At 35.2% G+C, this 19901-nt stretch overlaps 1 protein-coding gene across 2 annotated transcripts in view; it reads left to right on the top strand.

Moving 5' to 3' along the window:
* Positions 1–19901, top strand: part of LOC149794937 (DNA replication complex GINS protein SLD5-like) — a 78659-nt gene that overhangs the window by 44929 nt on the left and 13829 nt on the right. For both annotated transcript variants that reach the window (XM_089964600.1, XM_089964599.1), the window contains one exon: positions 14856–14946. In XM_089964600.1, the coding sequence (XP_089820726.1) occupies positions 14856–14946 (91 nt within the window). The remainder of the gene's footprint in view (positions 1–14855; positions 14947–19901) is intronic.

Raw genomic sequence — 19901 nt, forward strand, 5'->3', positions numbered from 1 at the left:
TCTCACTGAATTCTCAACTTATATGACCTGTGACAAAATTATTGAATATTTTAAATCTGTGTTCATATTTTTGATGTAATTACTTGTATTGTGGATTCAATGTGTGTGATGAGATTCTTGGGTGAGTACACAGTGTTGATACTATTCATGCTATAGATTAGACATTCAGCTAATGTGGGTATGTGAGAAAGCTTGCCAGTAGCTTCTCGTGGGTTGGTGGTTCTTCCTGGGGTTTTCTGGGTTCTTCCTCCACCATTAATACTGGCCGCCATGCATAGCCTATCGTGTGCTGAAAAATGGCATTAAACCCAACAACAACAACAACAACAACAACAATAGATTAGACATGTATATATAAACAATACATACATATATGTACCAATCTGTGGTTCTCTTAATAAATTAAAATATTTAAATATGCCTTCTCTGTTTTCACTACAGGTGTATTTCTCATTTAATATGCATCAATTTAAGATGGTATCTGTGCCAATTAAGCACATATTTTACCGCCCTCATTTATTACCCCCCTCCCTGCAATTTTTTTTGGGGTACATGCATCATTTTCTTCAGCTGACTGACCTGGTTGCATATGACATGGTTTAGTATGTAACACAGTTGGGTTCTATGGATCCCAACTTCCATCTTATAGGGGGTCACGCTGTATATGTATATATATATATATATATATATATATATATATATATATATATATATATATATATATATATATATATATTATTCTCAGTTTTTTTAAATATCAAGTGCCTTTTAGTATGTTTACTGTAGAATAGTACTTTATTAAAATATGCAAAAATCTTGACTTGAATCAGATCAGTCTTGATGTAGTCTTTTTTTTATGTCATCTCCAATCCAGTTTTTAAAAAAACGGTCTGTCCAGTCCCATTCCGCAACGACCCTTGTGAATTATTTGTTCCATATATTAGTTAGCACATTACTCTCATAATGAGTATTCTGATTGGTCAAAGGTTTAAATTCATCCATTGAATCTTCTTGTAATGGAAACTGATAGCAATGGAAAGAAGAAGCATGCTTGCAAAACATGGCGTCCCGAGTTGTTGACAGAGACCATGACATGAAACGTTCAGATAAAGGTTTGAAAAACATATGGAAATGGGAATGGCTGGAGCGAAAAGTTGATGGAGATTTAGTTGGTCAGTTTTCTTATAAACTGAACACTAGAGGACTGTCAATTTGTGACCTCTGCAAGAAAGATCTGAATTACGGTAATCATGGTTGAAAGTTTGGAACAGCACCTACAAAAGAAGCTGCATATGGAAAAATTGAAGCTCAGAAAGGCATTTTGGAAAAAGTGCAGTTAATTACTGTAAGAAGAAAGATTTCTAGCATGAGAGAACAGATGTAGCCCACTGTCAGAATATGCACACTGCATGTCACCAATACAAGCACCAGCTTGAAAGGAAAAAGGCTCTCATTGAGAAGGAAAAGAAACAATTGCGCATTGAGCCAAAAAACTAAGTGGTGACAAAAAAGAAGGCTAAAGAAATCTTTGCCAAAGCCGCAAAAAGAGCTTGACGAGCATATCAACAGGCTGTATCCATTGGAGAAAAAGACAAGTGAATGTATGTGATTTTTTGTATATAAAAATTGACAAATTATTGTAACTTAATTACGATGTGAACACTGAATGCTCATGAAATAATTTCAGCATCAATAGTATTGGAGAACAAATTCATGTGATAATAAATATTGTGACAATTTTTAAGTTGAACATTTTTGGTAAGTTTATTAGTTTTTCAGATGCTTATTTTGGTTTATTTTATGATCATAAGTTGCACCAGGAGCAGTTTTTTATGAGTGTAAATTGTGTTTTGGACCCCTGTATTTGGGGCACTGCCCCTTGAAACCCCATGTATGGCAGACTTCTTCTTTTTATTGATAATAATTTACTTTTGTATACCTGCCATAAAGCAGACCAAATTGCATGTAGATGATACGATATCTATCCATATGTCAGTAAGCATGCTACTAGTCATTTGCACACAATAACTGTTTGTCCACAATCTGCAGTTATTAAACATTGTGGATGGCTTACACCTGAGATAAAGAAACCTATTCATTTTAAGAGTCAACACTCCAAATTTAAGGTCACTGACTGAAAGAATAAATATGGTTTCACCCCAATAACTTGTGTTAATCACCATCTACAATTACCAAACTTTGTAGACAGCTTGTACTTGGGGTAAGTAAGGTGGTCAAAAGGTCAGAGATCAAGGTCACTGACTGAAGAAAACTGGTTTTTGGCAGACAATTAGCAGAATATATTGTGATATTCTCACGGGGGGGGGGGGGGGGGTATGCACTATGAAAGTGATAGGGGCATGTAAAGTCCATCCATCCATCCCAGCTTGGTTGAGGTTTACATATAAGTAGTTTCACATTTTGGACTGATCTCATGGGAAGTTAAAATAAATTGACAAATACCAAAGTCACCATGATTTATGTGTAGATTAGACTCGGCAGAGGTTAATACATGGATTTAATGCATTTGTTTATATCCTTAGTCAATTTTGTGAACTTGCTTATGATTTGCTGAATCACCACCTGCTGACCAACGGCAGTGTGTTTTACAAAATGTTTGGATTTGTTTTAGATCAGCTAATTAGTGGAAGTTCTTCAAGTATTTTAAGTATCATCCTTAATTTTCATCTTTTTTTCTATGGTTTTCTATAGTATTATTTTACATTCAAAATTAAAATGAAAATATTTTCGTATTTTTCACTGAAGAAAATCTTAAGTCTTTGGTCATCTGAACTTTTAAAATACTTAAAAAAACATTAATCGCCAATATGCCAGATTGAGCATTTGCTTTGTTTGAAGTTCAACATTTTGAATAAGAACTGGTTAAAAGAAAATAGAGACTGAAACAAATAGGTGAGTCATCAATATTACTTGAGTAAAGTATTAGTAACATGAAGGCAATTTGATCACTAATGTGTGCTGTACATAATGAAAGAGTTCTGTTTTATCATTTAAATTTTGGAACATACTTGTTCCCTTGTACTTGGTTTTTATCATTTATCTGAATAAAGAATACAGAATTGAAATTTATTTAGGTAAACTACGGACAAAATTGCATTTAAATTACCATTTCAGATTTTCTTGTTAATAAAGTATTATTTATCATTAGGATAATGCCATGGTGATTCACCAACATGTCCTGACATTTTTGGGATTGGCTGTTTGTATTGAATAATCAAAGGAGTGGAAACCAGACTGCTTGTGTATGTGTGTGAAATGGATTTTTAATGTAGCTTTAAAAAAAATGAGTCATATCACTGTCTGCAGTGTGACAGTTTAAAGTGATGTCTCGCACTGGGGCATCATGCCACAGACATGTAACATGATGTCCCACCCAGTCACAATATCTTGACATCAGACCAACCAATCCTAACACTAACCTCTTAATGCTTAGTACCATTTGTATAAGTCTCTGGTATGACTCAGCTGGGGATCTAACCCACGACCTCCCACATGAGAAAGCAAATTCACGTCTTCCATATTAAACAATAAGCAAATATTTTACACTTTGACCTTTATGAACCTGATCTGTTCCATCCCTTTTCAAACTGTAAAATTTATTGTTGATATCTCAAATAATTCTGGCTAGTTTCATGTTCCTGTCATTCAGCAAAACATTGGTTGCTATGTTTACAAAATGTAATGTGCATTTTTAAAATAGCTCACTTTTTATCATAAGGGGTGGGCTGAACTTGTTAGAGACTCTGACACTCATAAATACTGTTCTTGGGGTGGGGAATACAGGAGAATTATTCAAAAGGACTGGTTTGATGCTTGCAACTTAAATGTTTCAGCCATACAATCAAAATTAAAACATACAATAATAATATCTATGTTCTCTTTAAGGGGGTGCTCACCAGTTAGTATGTACTTTTGAGAGAATGACATATGTAAGGTGAAGTTGTTTGCATTTAAAACATGCACAGTGGAGAGAATGTTGGCATACCGCTATGCTACATTAATGTAATGTGGATGATATTTCTTTGGATATTGTACTTTTGGAAACTGTACGTGATCTAAGCACACTGCTAACTAAAATGACTGCTCCTTGTGCTAAAAATTCAGCCTGAATTAGTGTAAAGTACACTATCCATTGCAGCTATTAAAATAGGGAAAATGAATTTTGCCAGACTAGACAATACCAGTTTCTGAAAGTGCAATGAATGAATTACCAATATTTAAAATGTAAAAAAAGTTATTGCCTCTTTTTTATATAATTTACCTCAGAAGTTCAGGAAGTGAAAATTACCAAGTGGGGCTAGCACTTTTTTGAAAGGTGCACATCTGGAGTAAGGCCAAGCTGTATACTCTATAACCCATATTACACCCATCAATCATACACCAAAATAAAGGGAATTAAAGGTTCTTTGAATTATACCTAAGATATACATATACAAGGTCTTTTTAAAATACCGGTAGCCAGTATAACCAGTGAGGAAATCCAGGGAAATTCTTTTTCTTTAAAATTCTAACCCTATGCAAAATATGAAACTGTAGAGTGCCATCTTAAGGTGTGGAAACTTGAAAGCTTGAATGATATAAGGAGTGGAAACTAGACTGTGTGGAGAAATGAAACATTTTCAATCTGTGCACATCATGTTGTTGTGGTAAGCATGATCACATAAAGTTGGAGAAAACTGTTTTTTCATCAGTGCCCATTATCGTGGTACTGTGGTATCAGTGACCTTCAGAAACTTGTCAGATAAAATGATTTTCAGTCAATAGATGTCATCATGGTGCTATGATAAAAGCAATCTTCCAGAAAGTGTAGGAGGACAGTTTTTTTCTGTCTTTGCACAACATCATGGTGCCATGGTATGTTTTTCAAAAAAGTGTGAGGTAACAATGGTTTTTAATCTCTGCACATTGATACTGCAGTCATATGAGTGATCGGCTAAAAAGTACAAGGAAACAATGGTTTTTAATCTTTGCACATAGGTACTGCAGTCATGTGAGTGATTGGCCCAAAAAATGTGAGAGACGATGGCTTTTAATCTTTGCACATCGATACTGCAATCATATGAGTGATCAGCCAAGAAATGCAAGATAACAATGGTTTTTAATCTTTGCACATTGATACTGCAGTCATATAGGTGATCTGCCAAAAAGTGAGGAAATAATGGTTTTTAATCTTTGCACATTGATACTACAGTCATACGAGTGATCGGCCAAAAAAAGTGAGGAAACAATGGTTTTTATTCTTTGCACATCGATACTGCAGTCAAATGAGTGATTGGCCAAAAACTGCAAGGAAACAATCGTTTTTAATCTTTGCACATCAATACTGCAGTCATATGAGTGAACGGCCAAAAAGTGCAAGGAAACAATGGTTTTTATTCTTTGCACGTTGTTAGTGCAGTCATATGAGTGATTGGCCAGAAAGTGCAAGGAAACAATGGTTTTTATTCTTTGCACATCAATACTGCAGTCATATGAGTGATTGGCCAAAAAGTGCAAGGAAACAATGGTTTTTAATCTTTGCACATTGATACTGCAGTCATGTGAGTGATTGGCCAAAACGTGCAAGGAAACAATCATTTTTAATCTTTGCACATCAATACTGCAGTCATATGAGTGATCGGCCAAAAAGTGCAATGTAACAATGGTTTTTAATCCTTGCACATCAATACTGTAGTTATGTTAGTGATCGGCCAAAAAGTGTGAGGTAGCAATGGTTTTTAATCTTTGCACATCGATACTGCAGTCATTTGAGTAATCGGCCAAAATATATGATAGAACTGGTTATCTGTTGATGGAGATATCATGGTGCTGTAGTGGGAGTTATCTCCCAGAAACTGGGGAGGAAAGTGATTTTTTTTCTCTATGCACATACCATGGTGCCATGACATTAGTGATCTACAGTAACTAAAGAGGCAGAAAACAATGCACATAGTGCTATGGTATGCTGATCTACCAAAAGGTATGATTGGTTTTCAATCTGTGCACAGATGGTGTCACGGTTGCTCAGCCCCAGTTAGTAAATCGTGTATAAACTAATGTATTATTACAAGCCATGGTGTGATGTCTGAACATTGGAGCAGGCTATAGTTAATCTCTTATGCAAGGTTACCATGACCAGAGAGAAGACCTGGCATCTTGGATTGGCACAGGCATTAGATCGAGTGACTTTCTACCAGTGTGTTACAGCTTTGTCCTAAGATCAGAGGAACCCGCAAGGGGGAAACAGTGCGTGTTCTAAATCCGTCCCCACATGGACAGCGAGAAGGACATTGCTAAGTTTGAATGGATCAGGTCAAGACGACATCCAATCAGAATTGAAATAGAGGATGTGATAACAATTTTGATCCGAGTTATAACTTCTAACTAGAAAGTTAAAATTTAGTCTCACATAGGAAGATTGCTGAGCAATATAGGGTTACTCCGAGGATGCTACTCGTAATTTGCTGGCAAAACTTAGGAGATTCTAAGGAAAGGCAAAGCTTTGTAAAGGTTAGTAAGTTATTTGCTTGATTTTTGCAGAATATTATGGCATTGTAATTGTAATTATGTTTTGTATGTATACTTAATTACTAGGATCATTTTGTGCATAGAATTACCTTTGTGGTGTTTAATTTACATGCGTATTTGAGAAATGAGCTTGAGTATTATGTAGAGAATTATGTAGCTTGTTAACTTGTGGTGAGAACTATTTTTGTAATTCACTATTGGGTTACTTCATAGTAAACTAGTGCATTTATTCATTTGATGTTAGATTTTACACGTGCTTGAATTGTGAGTTTGGAAAATGGTTGAAGTATGTAAGATTAGTTAATATGGATGTATCAGAGCATATATATTTGAATATTTGTGTACTTTGTATGAGTTGTAATGTAAAGAAATGCGTCTGATTGCTGTGATATTGTTTAGTATAATGGGATCAGGAATATGTACTGATGTTATGCAATTTATTGATGTATGTATGAGAAGTAATTGATACTGTGCTTTTATTACAATGTTGTTTTACCATACAAGAAGATCTGAGTATTTCGATGTAAATGAATGCGTGACCGAAGGAATTTAATAGCTGTTATCTGATGATAGGCTGGGTGTAGTGGGAAATGAGAGGGCTAAGGAAAATATTGTTCCATCCTTGTGTTTTTACAGGAAGCATTTTTGGGGGACAGAACTTCCACTTCAGTGAGTCCAGAGTCTCTAAGAAGGGAGACGGAAGTGAGACTAGCAGAACAGTTGGAGTCGACAAGTCTAGTCAGTGGAGAGAGTCGAGGAGACAGTGGAGAAGGAGGAGGGGTATAGAGAAGTTGACGAGGGGCAGGAATTTGGAGAAAGTTGGGAGGAAGAGGAGAATGAATTGGAGAAATAGGAGAGAAGAATACACAGATGAGTAGAATACAAGGACAGGTGGAAAGCTATCTCACACTATTAATCAAATGATGCAATAGGCTATCACAGGGTCAAGCGGAAGGAGAATGCTTGGGAAATGTTAATCATTTGATTATTGAATTGTCATTAAATTGTTATTCGTTGAATTTCACTTTTTTGTATATTCAGTCATTTAACCGTCTGTATTGCTGACTTAGGCTCAGAGCTTTACATTTGTCTTTCACTAATTTAACATCCAACCAAACTTGAGCCTGGGTGGGACTTCCATAATAGTTTAGATAAAATCTTGGGAGCACCCCACCCCAACCATAACACACCTACCACAGTGGCAGCTAAACAACCCATCACACCACAGGCATGATCATGCTGCTCTCCTATCAATGATCTCCCACAAAATTTGATGATCTGTACACATCATCACTGTGCTGCGGTATGAGTGATCACCAGAAAATGTGAGAGATAAGTGGATTTCAGTGTGTGTGCTTTATGCTGCTGTCATATGAGTAATTACCAATGTGTGAGAGATCAGTGGATTTCACTTGCCACTGTATGATCAGGTCTTAAAAATGCAGGCACATTCATTCCAATGCAGTATGCATGATTTTACATGAAAGTCATTCTCACAAGAGAAATGAGTTTCATTTGTAATACACATTTACATTTATTTAGAAGAGTCTCTTTCACTCACATTTTTGTGCTATTTTTAGTCATTACATTTTACAACTTTCCTTTAATAGGCATCACATAGCCATTATTGTGCTGACATGCTGTGAAAGGCTGATGCATATTTTGGAATATTTTGGTTTACAGGAGGGTGGAAAACTGGCTGTTTTCCAGACATAATTGCTTAATAAATTTGACCTTGAACAAGGTTCCACTGTTTACCAAAACCAAGTAGCATTATGCATGCCCTAACAGCCTGCATATACTCTGTGTGTGTGTGTGTGTGTGTGTGTGTATATATATATATATATATATATATATATATATATATATATGCATTATTTTAGGACTAATCAGTAGAACAAGTAATATGGACTCAGATCTGCTAGCATATTATGCAACAGCAGTTCATGGTCTGTATTGTTTGCAGTTGAATTCAGCATATAGTTGGTTACATATGGTAATCATATTTGCCATGCATTCCTACAACAGAATGTCATGGAAGCAAAGTGTAGGGGTACTGAGCATGCATGTATTGTTGGTAGGATAGGATATCGGGTCAGCTGTCTTAAAACTTGGAAGAGTGTTTGTTCTATCACTACATATCAAAACTAGAACCCCTTGGAGTGTGATAAATAAAAGGTAGAGATGTTAATGGCTCCTTCAAGGGGATAAAAGGAAGATCATTCCAGTGCAGGCTCTCAAATAGTCCAAGTTCAATGTCATACCACTCCCTTAATGTACTGTATTGTAATCAGGACTTGGTGCAGCTATTATTAGCCTTGCTAGCTGTTTATGCGAACTGATTCATTTTGAAAAACAAGCTGTTGAACATATTTATTGGACTTGTTATTGAGATGAAGGTCACCATGGTAAATTAGTCTTTATCAGCCCATGCATGTGACTGCACAGCATAGTTTTGAATTAGCAACCCCTAAGGTCTAATGTTAGCCCCTTGGAGATTTACCTCCTTGAAATGGCCAATGCAGTTAAAGTTGTACAGACCTCAGTCCCATGTTTGCAGGTTACTGTCTTTTGTCTTCACTCCTCTTTGTGAAATACGGTTTTATATATACTTGTGCATAATTTTATTAAACCACTCACAAAACAATGATAATGTTTTATTTTCTCCTGCTTACAAATATATGACCAATAACAATGCTATCTGTGTTGGGGTTTTGTAGGTATAGACAGTGTATTCAAAAATGTAATATATTTATCTGGGAGGTTAAGGCATATGTGTGATACCTATGTCAAGGACAAATAATTTAAGAGTTGGACAAGGGATATTCGTTCATCCATTTTGTCCTCAAATCTTTATGTTAGTCTTCAAAGCTGCTAAATGCTGATGTTTGCATTTTGTAATCAGTTTGAGTCCTTTTAGTTAGATCTGTACTGAATCATTGCCGGGTGATTTTACAAATTTCCAACACATAAACATGAAATCGTGACACAGTTAACATTGGAGGTAGTTTAGTCAGTGGACTAGCAAGGATTTTCTTTTTTTGTTACAATCAACCATTGTGTCTAGACAAGTTCAGTGGTTTTAAATTACAATTGATCTAACAGGATGTTTACTGTATATATTTAATGGTAGGAAACAATTTTCATGGCAACCCTTTTGGTGTTATAACTGGATACTAAATATTTTATGGGTGTAGATTTTAATAAAAATGTACGTTAGAGTGTAAATGGAGACAACATAATGTCCTTATATGGCACTTGAAACCTCTTGATTTTATTTTTCAAATACAAGATTCTTTTGGAAGTGTAAGGCTAATGGTTGGTTTAGAGGAGGAAAAAACAAATCATTTATTAGGGAGTGTAGGTTTAGAGTTTAAATGTTTTGATTTTGCTAGGCTGCAGACAAATGTTTTACAAGTGACAAGTTTATTGGAACTTTTTATGTACTTGCACTTGCAAAGATATATATGTCATGACCCACCAGTACTGAAACATGTGACTAGTCATTACATATTATGGTTTTCCACATGTTTTTTAGATGCTCACCAGAGTTTTTATCTGTTTGAGTTTTTAGGCAGGAAATTTTAAAATTCAGAATGTTTAATTGTAGCATTTCTTACGGGACTTTATTTTATGGCCAGTAAGGTAGCCTTGTCTGCAATTTTGTATGAGAATTTATGAACAGTATGGTAACCATTGCTGGCAGGTGAGTGTAGGAATGCGCTTGAAACAGTTTTAAGATTTTCATAGAGCTATGGAAATTATTTTGAGTAGACATTTTTTGTCTATTCCACCACCTGTTGATGTGAGTTTGAGTCTTGGCTTGACTAATGTTGGTAGGTGAGAAAGCTTGCCAGCAGCTTCCCATGGGTCAAGGGCTCTTTCCAGGTTCTGTCTCCATCATATACAAGTTGCCATGTATTGTCTGCTGAATAATGACATTAAACAAAACAACCTATTGCCTCTTATTTTCAAACCAAGGACATTTGTACACATTTTTAGCTCGCCTGCCATAAGTACCGAAGATCTTATGTAATACCTCCAGTGTCCTCATTGTCATGTGACATTGGCCATCATCCTCAAGAGTAACCATATAAAAACTAGGTAACTGTGACCTACTTTTGACTCTTCAGTAATCTTCTACACTTTCTTGTATATGTTGGTCAGTATCTATAACAAAGTTAAATGCATAGCCATGAAAATTGACCAGTCCATGGATTATGAGGAGTCCACCATGCCAAAGGTAGATCACAGTGACCTAATTTTCATGTCGCAGTAATCATGCAGACATTTCGTACACACACATACTTGCTTGTACATTGTACATAGTGACTTTTGTTAATTTCAAAATTGTTAATGTTACATTAATGAGGTATATATTACTTTGGAGAAGTACTGCTTTGGTGGCCTAAGTGGTTAGAGTGTCCATGTCAGATTCAGTAAGTTGTGGGTTAGAACCCCGGCTCAGTCATACCAGAGACTTGTAAAAGTGGTAGAGGCAGCTGCCTCACTTGGCGCTCAGCATTATGAGGTAGTGTTGGGACTGGTCGGCCTGGTGTGAGGATAATGTGACTTGGCGGGATATCATGTCACATGTACCAAAATAGCAAGTGTTAATAGTAGATCAAAAATAACTTTTTTGAGATTATTACATACATACATATTTATGCACACAGACACATGTATGCACACACACTTAGATCTGCCAACTCATACAATTTTGCCGTAAACCTCCGAGCCCCCAGTCAGCAATGCTGACGGTTAAATGATTGAATATGCAAATTAAGTGAAATTCAACTGATAACAATTTAATGCCAATGCAATAATCAAATGATTAAAATTTCCCAAGTACTCTCCTTCCTCTCAACCATGAGATAGCTTTCCACCTGTCCTTGTATTCTACTCATCTGTGTATTCTTCTGTCCTATTCCTCCTATTCCCTCTCCTCTTCCTCCCTACTTTACTCAGTCTCCTCCACTTTCTCCTCCTCGACTCTCAACCGACTAGACTTGTTGACTCCGACTGTACTGCTAGTCTTCCATCTCCCCTCTTAGGGACTTGGGACTCGCTGAACCGGAAGTTGTCCCCTTTAAAACACAAGGATGGTAAAATATTTTCTTAAGCCCTCTCATCTCATACTACACCCAGCCTATCATCAGATAACAGCTGTTAAATTTTTTGGGTCACGCATTCATTCACATCGAAATACTTAAATGTTCTTGTATGGTGAAACAACATTGTATTAAAAGCACGGTAACAATTACTTCTCATGTAAACATCAATAAATTGCGACACATCAGTATATATTCCTAATCCCATTATACTAACAATATCACAGCGATCAGATGCATTTCTTTACATTACAACTCATACAAAGTACACAAATGTTCAAATATCCATGCTCTGATATATCCATACATCCATATTAACTAATCTTACATACTTCAACCATTTTCCAAATTCACAATTCAAGCATGTGTAAAATCTAATATATCATGTGAATAAATGCACTAGTTTACTATGAAACCTAATAGCGAATTACAAAATTAATTCTGACCACAAGCTAACAATCTGTATAATTCTTTACATAATACTTGAGCTCATTTCTCAAATACGTGTGTCAATTAAACATTACAAAGGTAATTCTATGCACAAATGATCCTAGTAATTAAGTATACATACTCCTTTAAAAAATCAAGCAAATAACTTACTGACCTTACGAAGCTTTGTCTTTCCTTAGAATCTCTAAGTTTTCCCACCAAATTACAAGTGGCTTTCTCGGAGTAATCCTATTTGCTCAGCAATCTTCCCAGGAGAACTAAATTTTTGCTTGCTAGTTAGAAGCTATAATTCAGATCAAAATTGTTACCACACACTTTATCTCAATTCCAATTGGATGTCTCTTTGATTCAATCCAATCAAACTTAGCTAACAATGTCCTTCTCACTGTCTGTCCACATGGGGACAGATTTAGAACACACCCTGGTCCTTGCGTGTCCTCTGATCTTTGTAACACACAGGTGGGAAGTCGCTCGATCTAACGCCTATGCCGATTCAAGATGCGGGGTCGTTTCTCTGGCCACAGTAATCTTGCGTACGAGATAACTCTAGCCTTTGGCAGTGTTGAGACAGCAACCATGGCATGTACTAATACCTTAGTTTATACACTACTTATGAACTAGCACTGAGCAAATGTGACAACTTATATGACATAGGGTGTATAATTTATAGTGTAAAACTTGTATGACATTAAGTGCATAATATAGAGTGTAAAACTTGTATGGCATTAAGTGCATAATACATAGTGTAAGATTTGTATGGTATTTAGAGCATAATATATAGTGTAAGATTTGTATGGCATTTAGTGCATAATATATAGTGTAAAACTTGTATGGCATTTAGTGCATAATATAGAGTGTAAAACTTGTATGGCATTAACTCTGGAGGTTTTTGTTTTCTTCACCTGAAATGCGAGTAGGAAACACATTTTGGGAGCTATTTCTGAATACATCTAATACATCCACTTCCAAGAAATTTTCCATTAGCCTAATGCCTAGTTGTGTTAGAAACATCGTTTTCCATTGGTTATTTTGCTGGTGCATTAGCAGAAGGGTAAAAGTTGGAGTTATTTTTTAAATATTTTTTTGTTGCTTAATGAACCCATCATTTTCGTATTGAGACCACTCTTTATTCCAAATGCCCAGCTTATCCTACCTTTTTGCAAAGGTTCACCTGTCTGTGTGCAGTTCAGACTGGTCTGCCTTAGATCTAAGGCCAAAAAGTCTCAAATCCAGACACAAAATCAGATTCCAACCACAGGAGAATTTTAGGTGGAAAAAAAACAGGTCCAAAAAATTAGGTTTTTCCCTTCTGTATTTTGTAGTGCAACTAGAACATCCAGATCATTTGGTATCATCGTAGAGTTATATCTGTCTGCTTTTTTGTAATACCACCCACTTTGGTGTATCTTAAATGACCTTGATGCTGCAGAGCTTGGAAGTAGGGTACAGCCTCATCACACCTACAGGCGGTATTGGGGCTGAATGAGTTAAGTGCATAATATACATTATTATTCGCTCATGTTTTTGTCTATGAACTTTGCATTGTCAGAATCATGTAATATTTTATGATATTGCACACCTTCATATTGTACTTACATGCACGTGCACAACACGTGCCCAATAGTGTATCAGGAATACTTTGTAAACAAAGGTACACTCGTTTAGTAGATGCTTTACATTTTGGTTGATTACATTTTTTTCTGAATGAACTAAAGCAGATATTTCGTGGACTGCCACATGCCAGCTGCTTTGCCACATTCTGTGTTAACATTTTTGAATCAATGTTTCAGATTTAGGTTAGCTATAGATGCCAGACAGGGTTCTTGCAAATAACATGCAAGTGACAAGGCATAATCTGTCTTCTTTAGCTGGTAATAAGAATGGCAAAAAATATATTTACAGTTTTACATCCTGAATTTCCTTAAAACGTACTTTCTTAGTTTGGCAAATCCGAATTACATGAACCATGTCATGGGTTCTCAACCTCGATTACACATTTCTAAATCATACTGTTAATTTCGACTAATGCATTTTTTCCTCCTTACTGCACTCAAAATTAAATAAACATTGTATTCCATAGCGTCTTTTTGATAATTGCAATTGAAAGACTTCATATTTTTCCCACATTATGATTTCAAACATTCAATGACAGAACAGAAACACACTTGCAGATGTCAACATGCTGTTGAAATCTGATGTACTTCATATAGAATTGGCACAGATAAATCCAGTCCATAATCACGAAAGTTCGTAGAATCGACAAAAAATACCAGAATCTATCTATTCCAGATCAAATGGAAAAGTTGTTGCAATGCACATTCATTCACAATATGACTCCAAATTTCAATTTTAAGTAGACAAAGATGTTATTTTCTTTCAAAAGTTATGTCTAGCGTGCAACTAAGTTCAAATTTATCTGGGCAGAGTTATGTGCACAGTAATAATGTTGTTGTGTAATGATGAATCTGCGCTTGTGTATTTAGTTCGGAATACGGCATACGTTCAGTTACTTTGTTTCTTGTAGTGTATTTTTGTTTATATAATTAAGCCTTAGGTAGAATAAGAAAATGAGCATATAATAAAAAGGTTACTGCATTTGTATGGGAAAATACGAACTCATTTTGTTGGATGGATATACTGCACTCCCAAGGTTGTGCTGATTTCCATCTGAAAAACTTGCTCATATCTTCCCTTAAATACAGTAACCTATAATTATAAAACTTATATGGCATAAGTGCATAATATATTGTGTAAAATGTTTTTCAGCTGTGCGACCCAACCTAGACAAGTACGTTTTCCTCAGAGTGAATGAAGACACAGAAGGGGTTTTGGTGGAGGAGGAAACTTTAGACACAGGGTTTGCAACAACCTTATTTTCTCACAGCACTATGTATTTAATTAGTTCTCTGAAAAATGATCATTCAGGCACTTAAAGAGAAGATTACATCATACCATTCCCACTTTTCATTAGTCTCTAATTTCCCCCATGCTTTCTGTACTGGAAATATTGTCCATTATCACATTTTAGCATAAACCACTTTGGGAACTATTAAAGTCATTTTGTCCATATGATAACCTTATAGAAATGGGGATATTATTCTTGACAGTCTTACCCTGGGGTCTATGAGAGGGGTTGAGACATCTTGGGTGCAAAAGTTACTGGCAATTTTTATACAGTATTCTCTTTCCAAAACTTCATTTATGCAGTCAGTTCAGGAAAATACATCTTGTTTGTAAGCAATTCAAAGAGTCTGTCTCCTGGGCCACTGTGCTTGGGGAGTGTGACTAATATTAATTGCAGAGCAAGGGAACTTTTAATGGAAAGTGATCAAAATTGATTTTCTTTTCTCATGTGTATAAAAGGAGCCATGGTGGCAGACTTGTTAGTGTGCTTGGCTTGTCACAGAAGATAGCTGGTTAGAATCCTGCCTAGACAGGCCAGGTCAGCCACTCTACTGTGTACAGGCGAGTAGACTTTACTCCAGTTGCATTGTCAGGATGTAATCTTTTCTTTATGTGTTGCTAAATCAGTTGTGAATTAATTCATTTTTGTGTCATATGGAATTTCTTAAAACAAAAACAGAAAAAAATCACTTAAATAAATCAGTCACAAAAGATGTCCCCAAGTTGTGCATCCAATAAAAACATTAAAACACTGCTTGAATACTAAATATTGTTTCAGTTCAACCATGATTAAAAATACTAATAAATTAAGAAATAATTAAAAGAAAAAAATTCTTAAATACTGAACATGATGGGTATGGTGATCATATTTGCAATGCTGCACTTAGCTGCACATCATTGCTATAAATGTGACAGAATAGAAAAAAGTTAACAGTTATATGTGCATTTATTTCTGGTTCAGTCACAACAAAAAGCTAAACTAAGAAGAAACAAGTTTATTAACATAAGCAAACAAAGAATAATACTATCAAGGTGTATCAACTTTATTTAATAAGGTTAATAAACAATTTGCTTACAATATGAGAGAATATTTCACAAAGAGTCAATGTGACGTGACATGTAAGCAGTTTTGTGCCTTGATCTTTTTGTCTGAGCAACCTGTGAAAAAAATCAATTTTTTAAAAACAATTTGCACCTACTCCAGAAAATATTTTAAAAAATCGGTGAAAAAAAGCCTGCATGCTAAACACACAAAAATACTGTCTAGTACTGGCTCCTTTTCCATGTTTAAAATAATGAAATGTATGCCAGTTACTTGATATTCTACATCACTTATTTTTGTGTTCTGTGGAGACTTACGCCCACAACTGCCCAAGGAGTCTAATTAAAAATAGGTCACAAAAGCATGCAACTCTAAATCTACATTTCTTTACTCAGATAACTTCTACAAATGTATGAGTGTGTATGTAAGGCAAACATTTGTCATAACTATGTACATTAGCTGTACGATTTAAACCCTTTCTGGACAGTTTTGTCATCAACATTTTGTGTCATGACATCAAACTTTGAAAGAATGATGTTCAGAAACTAACAGAAAATTTAATTTAAACAGTGGGTTTTAGTCTCGGACTCAGCTAATATGGGTACGCGAGAAAGCTTGCCAGTAGCTTCTCATGGGTCGATAGTTCTTCCCTGGGTTTTCCAGGGTTCTTTCTCCACCATTTATACTGGCCGCCATGTATAGCCTATCGTATGCTGAAAAATGGTATTAAATCCAACAACAACAACAACAAATAAACAGTGGGTTCAAACTATATGCATCAGCTAGATTTCAACAAAAGTTTGCTCTTTAGCCCGTAAGCGTTTCTAAATTCATTCATAAAATGATTTCTCTTGAGCTGGACTTTAAGGGAGTCTTTCACTGACTTTGTGGTTATTCAATCCACTCTGACCTTCATTCAGTACAACAAATGATGAAGTAAAGCAGAAACATAGGTAAAATCATATACTCCTAATGTAAGATTTGATTTCCATATTTGGTATGATATCAAGCTGAAGTAAAGATGTCAACCCTTTAATGAAATGTTCAGCTTTTTACCTTTCTAAATTTGCTGTGCAGAATTGGACATAAAGTCAAGTGCTCAGTATTGTTAGTCCATTGTTTACCTGCTTTTAAATGACAGAAACATCCAAAATCATATTTTTGATTTTGTCGTGATAATTAGAGTTTCATTTAAGCAGATTTTTCTTAAATTTCTAATCATATGATAGTGTAAATTTGTAATTTACTGTAAATTATCTTTTTTGTACCTATAATTTTTGCAAATCACTTAAAACAGTTCATTCACACAAAACAGTTTGAATGATTGACGGTAAAATAGACTTGAGTGATGTCAGTAGAAAATGTATATATACTTTACATCGATGATTTGGCTGTGATTGTTCTTTATATGACAGGTTGTATTACACTTATCAGTGACTTATACTAAGGGAGCTTCAAAAGGGATTTCAAAAATTTAATACCATGGGAGTTTTAATGTAAATAGGAAAGATAACAATACACGGTGCTCCTATAGTTCATATTTTACTTGTTGCAGTATCACTTCATTTATTAAGTACACACATATACCTTATTGATTCAGAGTTTAAATTATTTTGGGGTCTTATCACCTCACCAACAAAGTTCAGAAGTGATGAAAAAATAAATTCCCAAAATACTTTTTTTGACATCAAGCAAAAATGGGTCAATGGAAGAAAGTAAGACTACTTTGCATCTGCACCAGCCAATCTAGCCAGTACAGTTGCACTAAAATCCTCCAACCAGTATAGGAGAAGAAGCAGAATTCTCCGATTACACCCATCCTTTAAACTTTTTCAATATATTTGTTTCAGAGGAAAATTGTAAAGCCTTAATTTACCAACCACAAATTCAACCTGCAGAATTTTTTTTCATATCCTTAGTTAACACACTCTGACTGCATGTTTCATAAAGGTCAAATAATTTGCCATGTATATAGCACTGTGCTTAAAAATATCAGCTTGACAAGAAAGTTGTTTGGTTTTACAGACATGGTCAAGGTTATATTAACAGTGTATGCACTTGTAAACAGCTTTCAGATATGATCTAGCTCTGATATGACCTAGCTCTGAACCAGGTTACTTATCAGGGCTTATAACATTTGACATGTAACTGTATGGCAGTTTTCCATTAAAATGGGGATCACCTAACCTTGACAGTTTCCAGCAGAATACTCCAGTCTGGGTTTTGACCTAATGCTTGTGCACCCTATTGCTATATACAGTGAACAGCTTAATTCATTTGAAAATGGATGAAAGAAAATGTTACATTAAAATTAATACTCAATTCACTCCAACATCATATATTTGAAACTAGCTGAAATATCTCAACATGTATTTGCAATAAGTATTTGAAATATATTGCTTCTGTAAAGAGTCTACTATCACCATATTAACAGGCAGCTTGTTACATTCAGATTCGACATTTTTCACAATGAGGAGAATTTGCCCCCCCCCCCCCATGTGAAAGAAGCAGTGTTTTTTTAAACACATTGTGGGAGCCCCAACATCTTTGACCCTATTTCATCTTTGTTTATGAAAATTGGTATGTGGAAATATGAGAAAATTTAAAAAACATCCCTTTTAAGTGGAATGAGGTAAGGTTACTTACTGACAGAAGAAAATAGTTTCTGCACAATAACCCATTTTCACTATGATGTACATTTTGTAAAGAAGAAGCCTTTTGATTTGGGGTACAAAGGTAAAAGTAACCAGTTGAAAGAATAAAAATGTTTTCTGCACAATAGCTTTAGTTGTATTTCACATGTGGATGGTTTGCGCTTGGAGTAATGACTTGTGGGGTCAAAAGATCAAAAGCCATTGTCAGTTTGACTGAAAGATGAAGTCATATTTATACTAATTTAAAACTATTATAAAATACAATTCTGATATTTAGAGTCTGCAGACATGTTGTACTTAGATATTATTCGAGAGGAAAAACATTTGTTTGGACTATTTAGTGGATATAGATAGTGGTCAATATTTTTAAAAAATTGATTTGGAACCGTTATGCGGTTTATTTCATATGTGGTCAGGTAACCCGAACAAGCTAAATAGTTTAAAACTCATGAACAAGGCCATCTTTATTAGAATTAAAATGTCTTGGCATTGATTCTTTCACTGCCAGCCTCTATGGCCAGGAATGGGCAGAGTTGGTGTTACTGGACTTGACCAAAAAAAGTGACATTGAACAATTTAGAATAAGTTATTTATTCATTAAGTCTATAGAAAAAAAAATGAAAATGAAAAACCTAAATAAAAGGAAATGATAGCTGTTTTGTTTCAAGCATTTAATTCACTTGGTTGCTATACATAGCATTGTAAAATATCATCACCACATTATAAGTCCCCACACTTACATAAACAGGTAGAAAAATTAAACGGGTTATGAGGACCAAGTTGTATAAAGTGCTTGCAATTAATGATCACTGTCATCTAACCTCTGTCCATATGGGTTTGAGTCTCAACTCAGCCAATGTGGATATGTGAAAACGTTGCTGATAGCTTCCCATGGGTTACTGGTTTTTCCCTGGTTCTTCCTCCATGATATATACTAGCTTCCATTTAAAGCATATCATATCAAATAGCGTCAAGAAAAATATTCTAATTTATTGAAGGAAGAAAAACCTACCACCCGTAGAAAAAAGAGAACCTACCACCTGTTTCTCACACACCCCTCTAAATTAAATGTTCAGCCTCTTTGGAACTCAGTGGACCTCTTTTTCATACTTCTGTAGTAGGCACATTTGATATGATTCAACCGTTTTCCAACTTTCTAGCCTTGTACTTTGCCATATTGGATAGAATCCACATTTCAAGAAATGTTCAACT

Source organism: Sinohyriopsis cumingii, chromosome 7 (assembly GCF_028554795.1).
Source record: "Sinohyriopsis cumingii isolate HCF-2022 chromosome 7, ASM2855479v2, whole genome shotgun sequence".
Taxonomy (NCBI): domain Eukaryota; kingdom Metazoa; phylum Mollusca; class Bivalvia; order Unionida; family Unionidae; genus Sinohyriopsis; species Sinohyriopsis cumingii.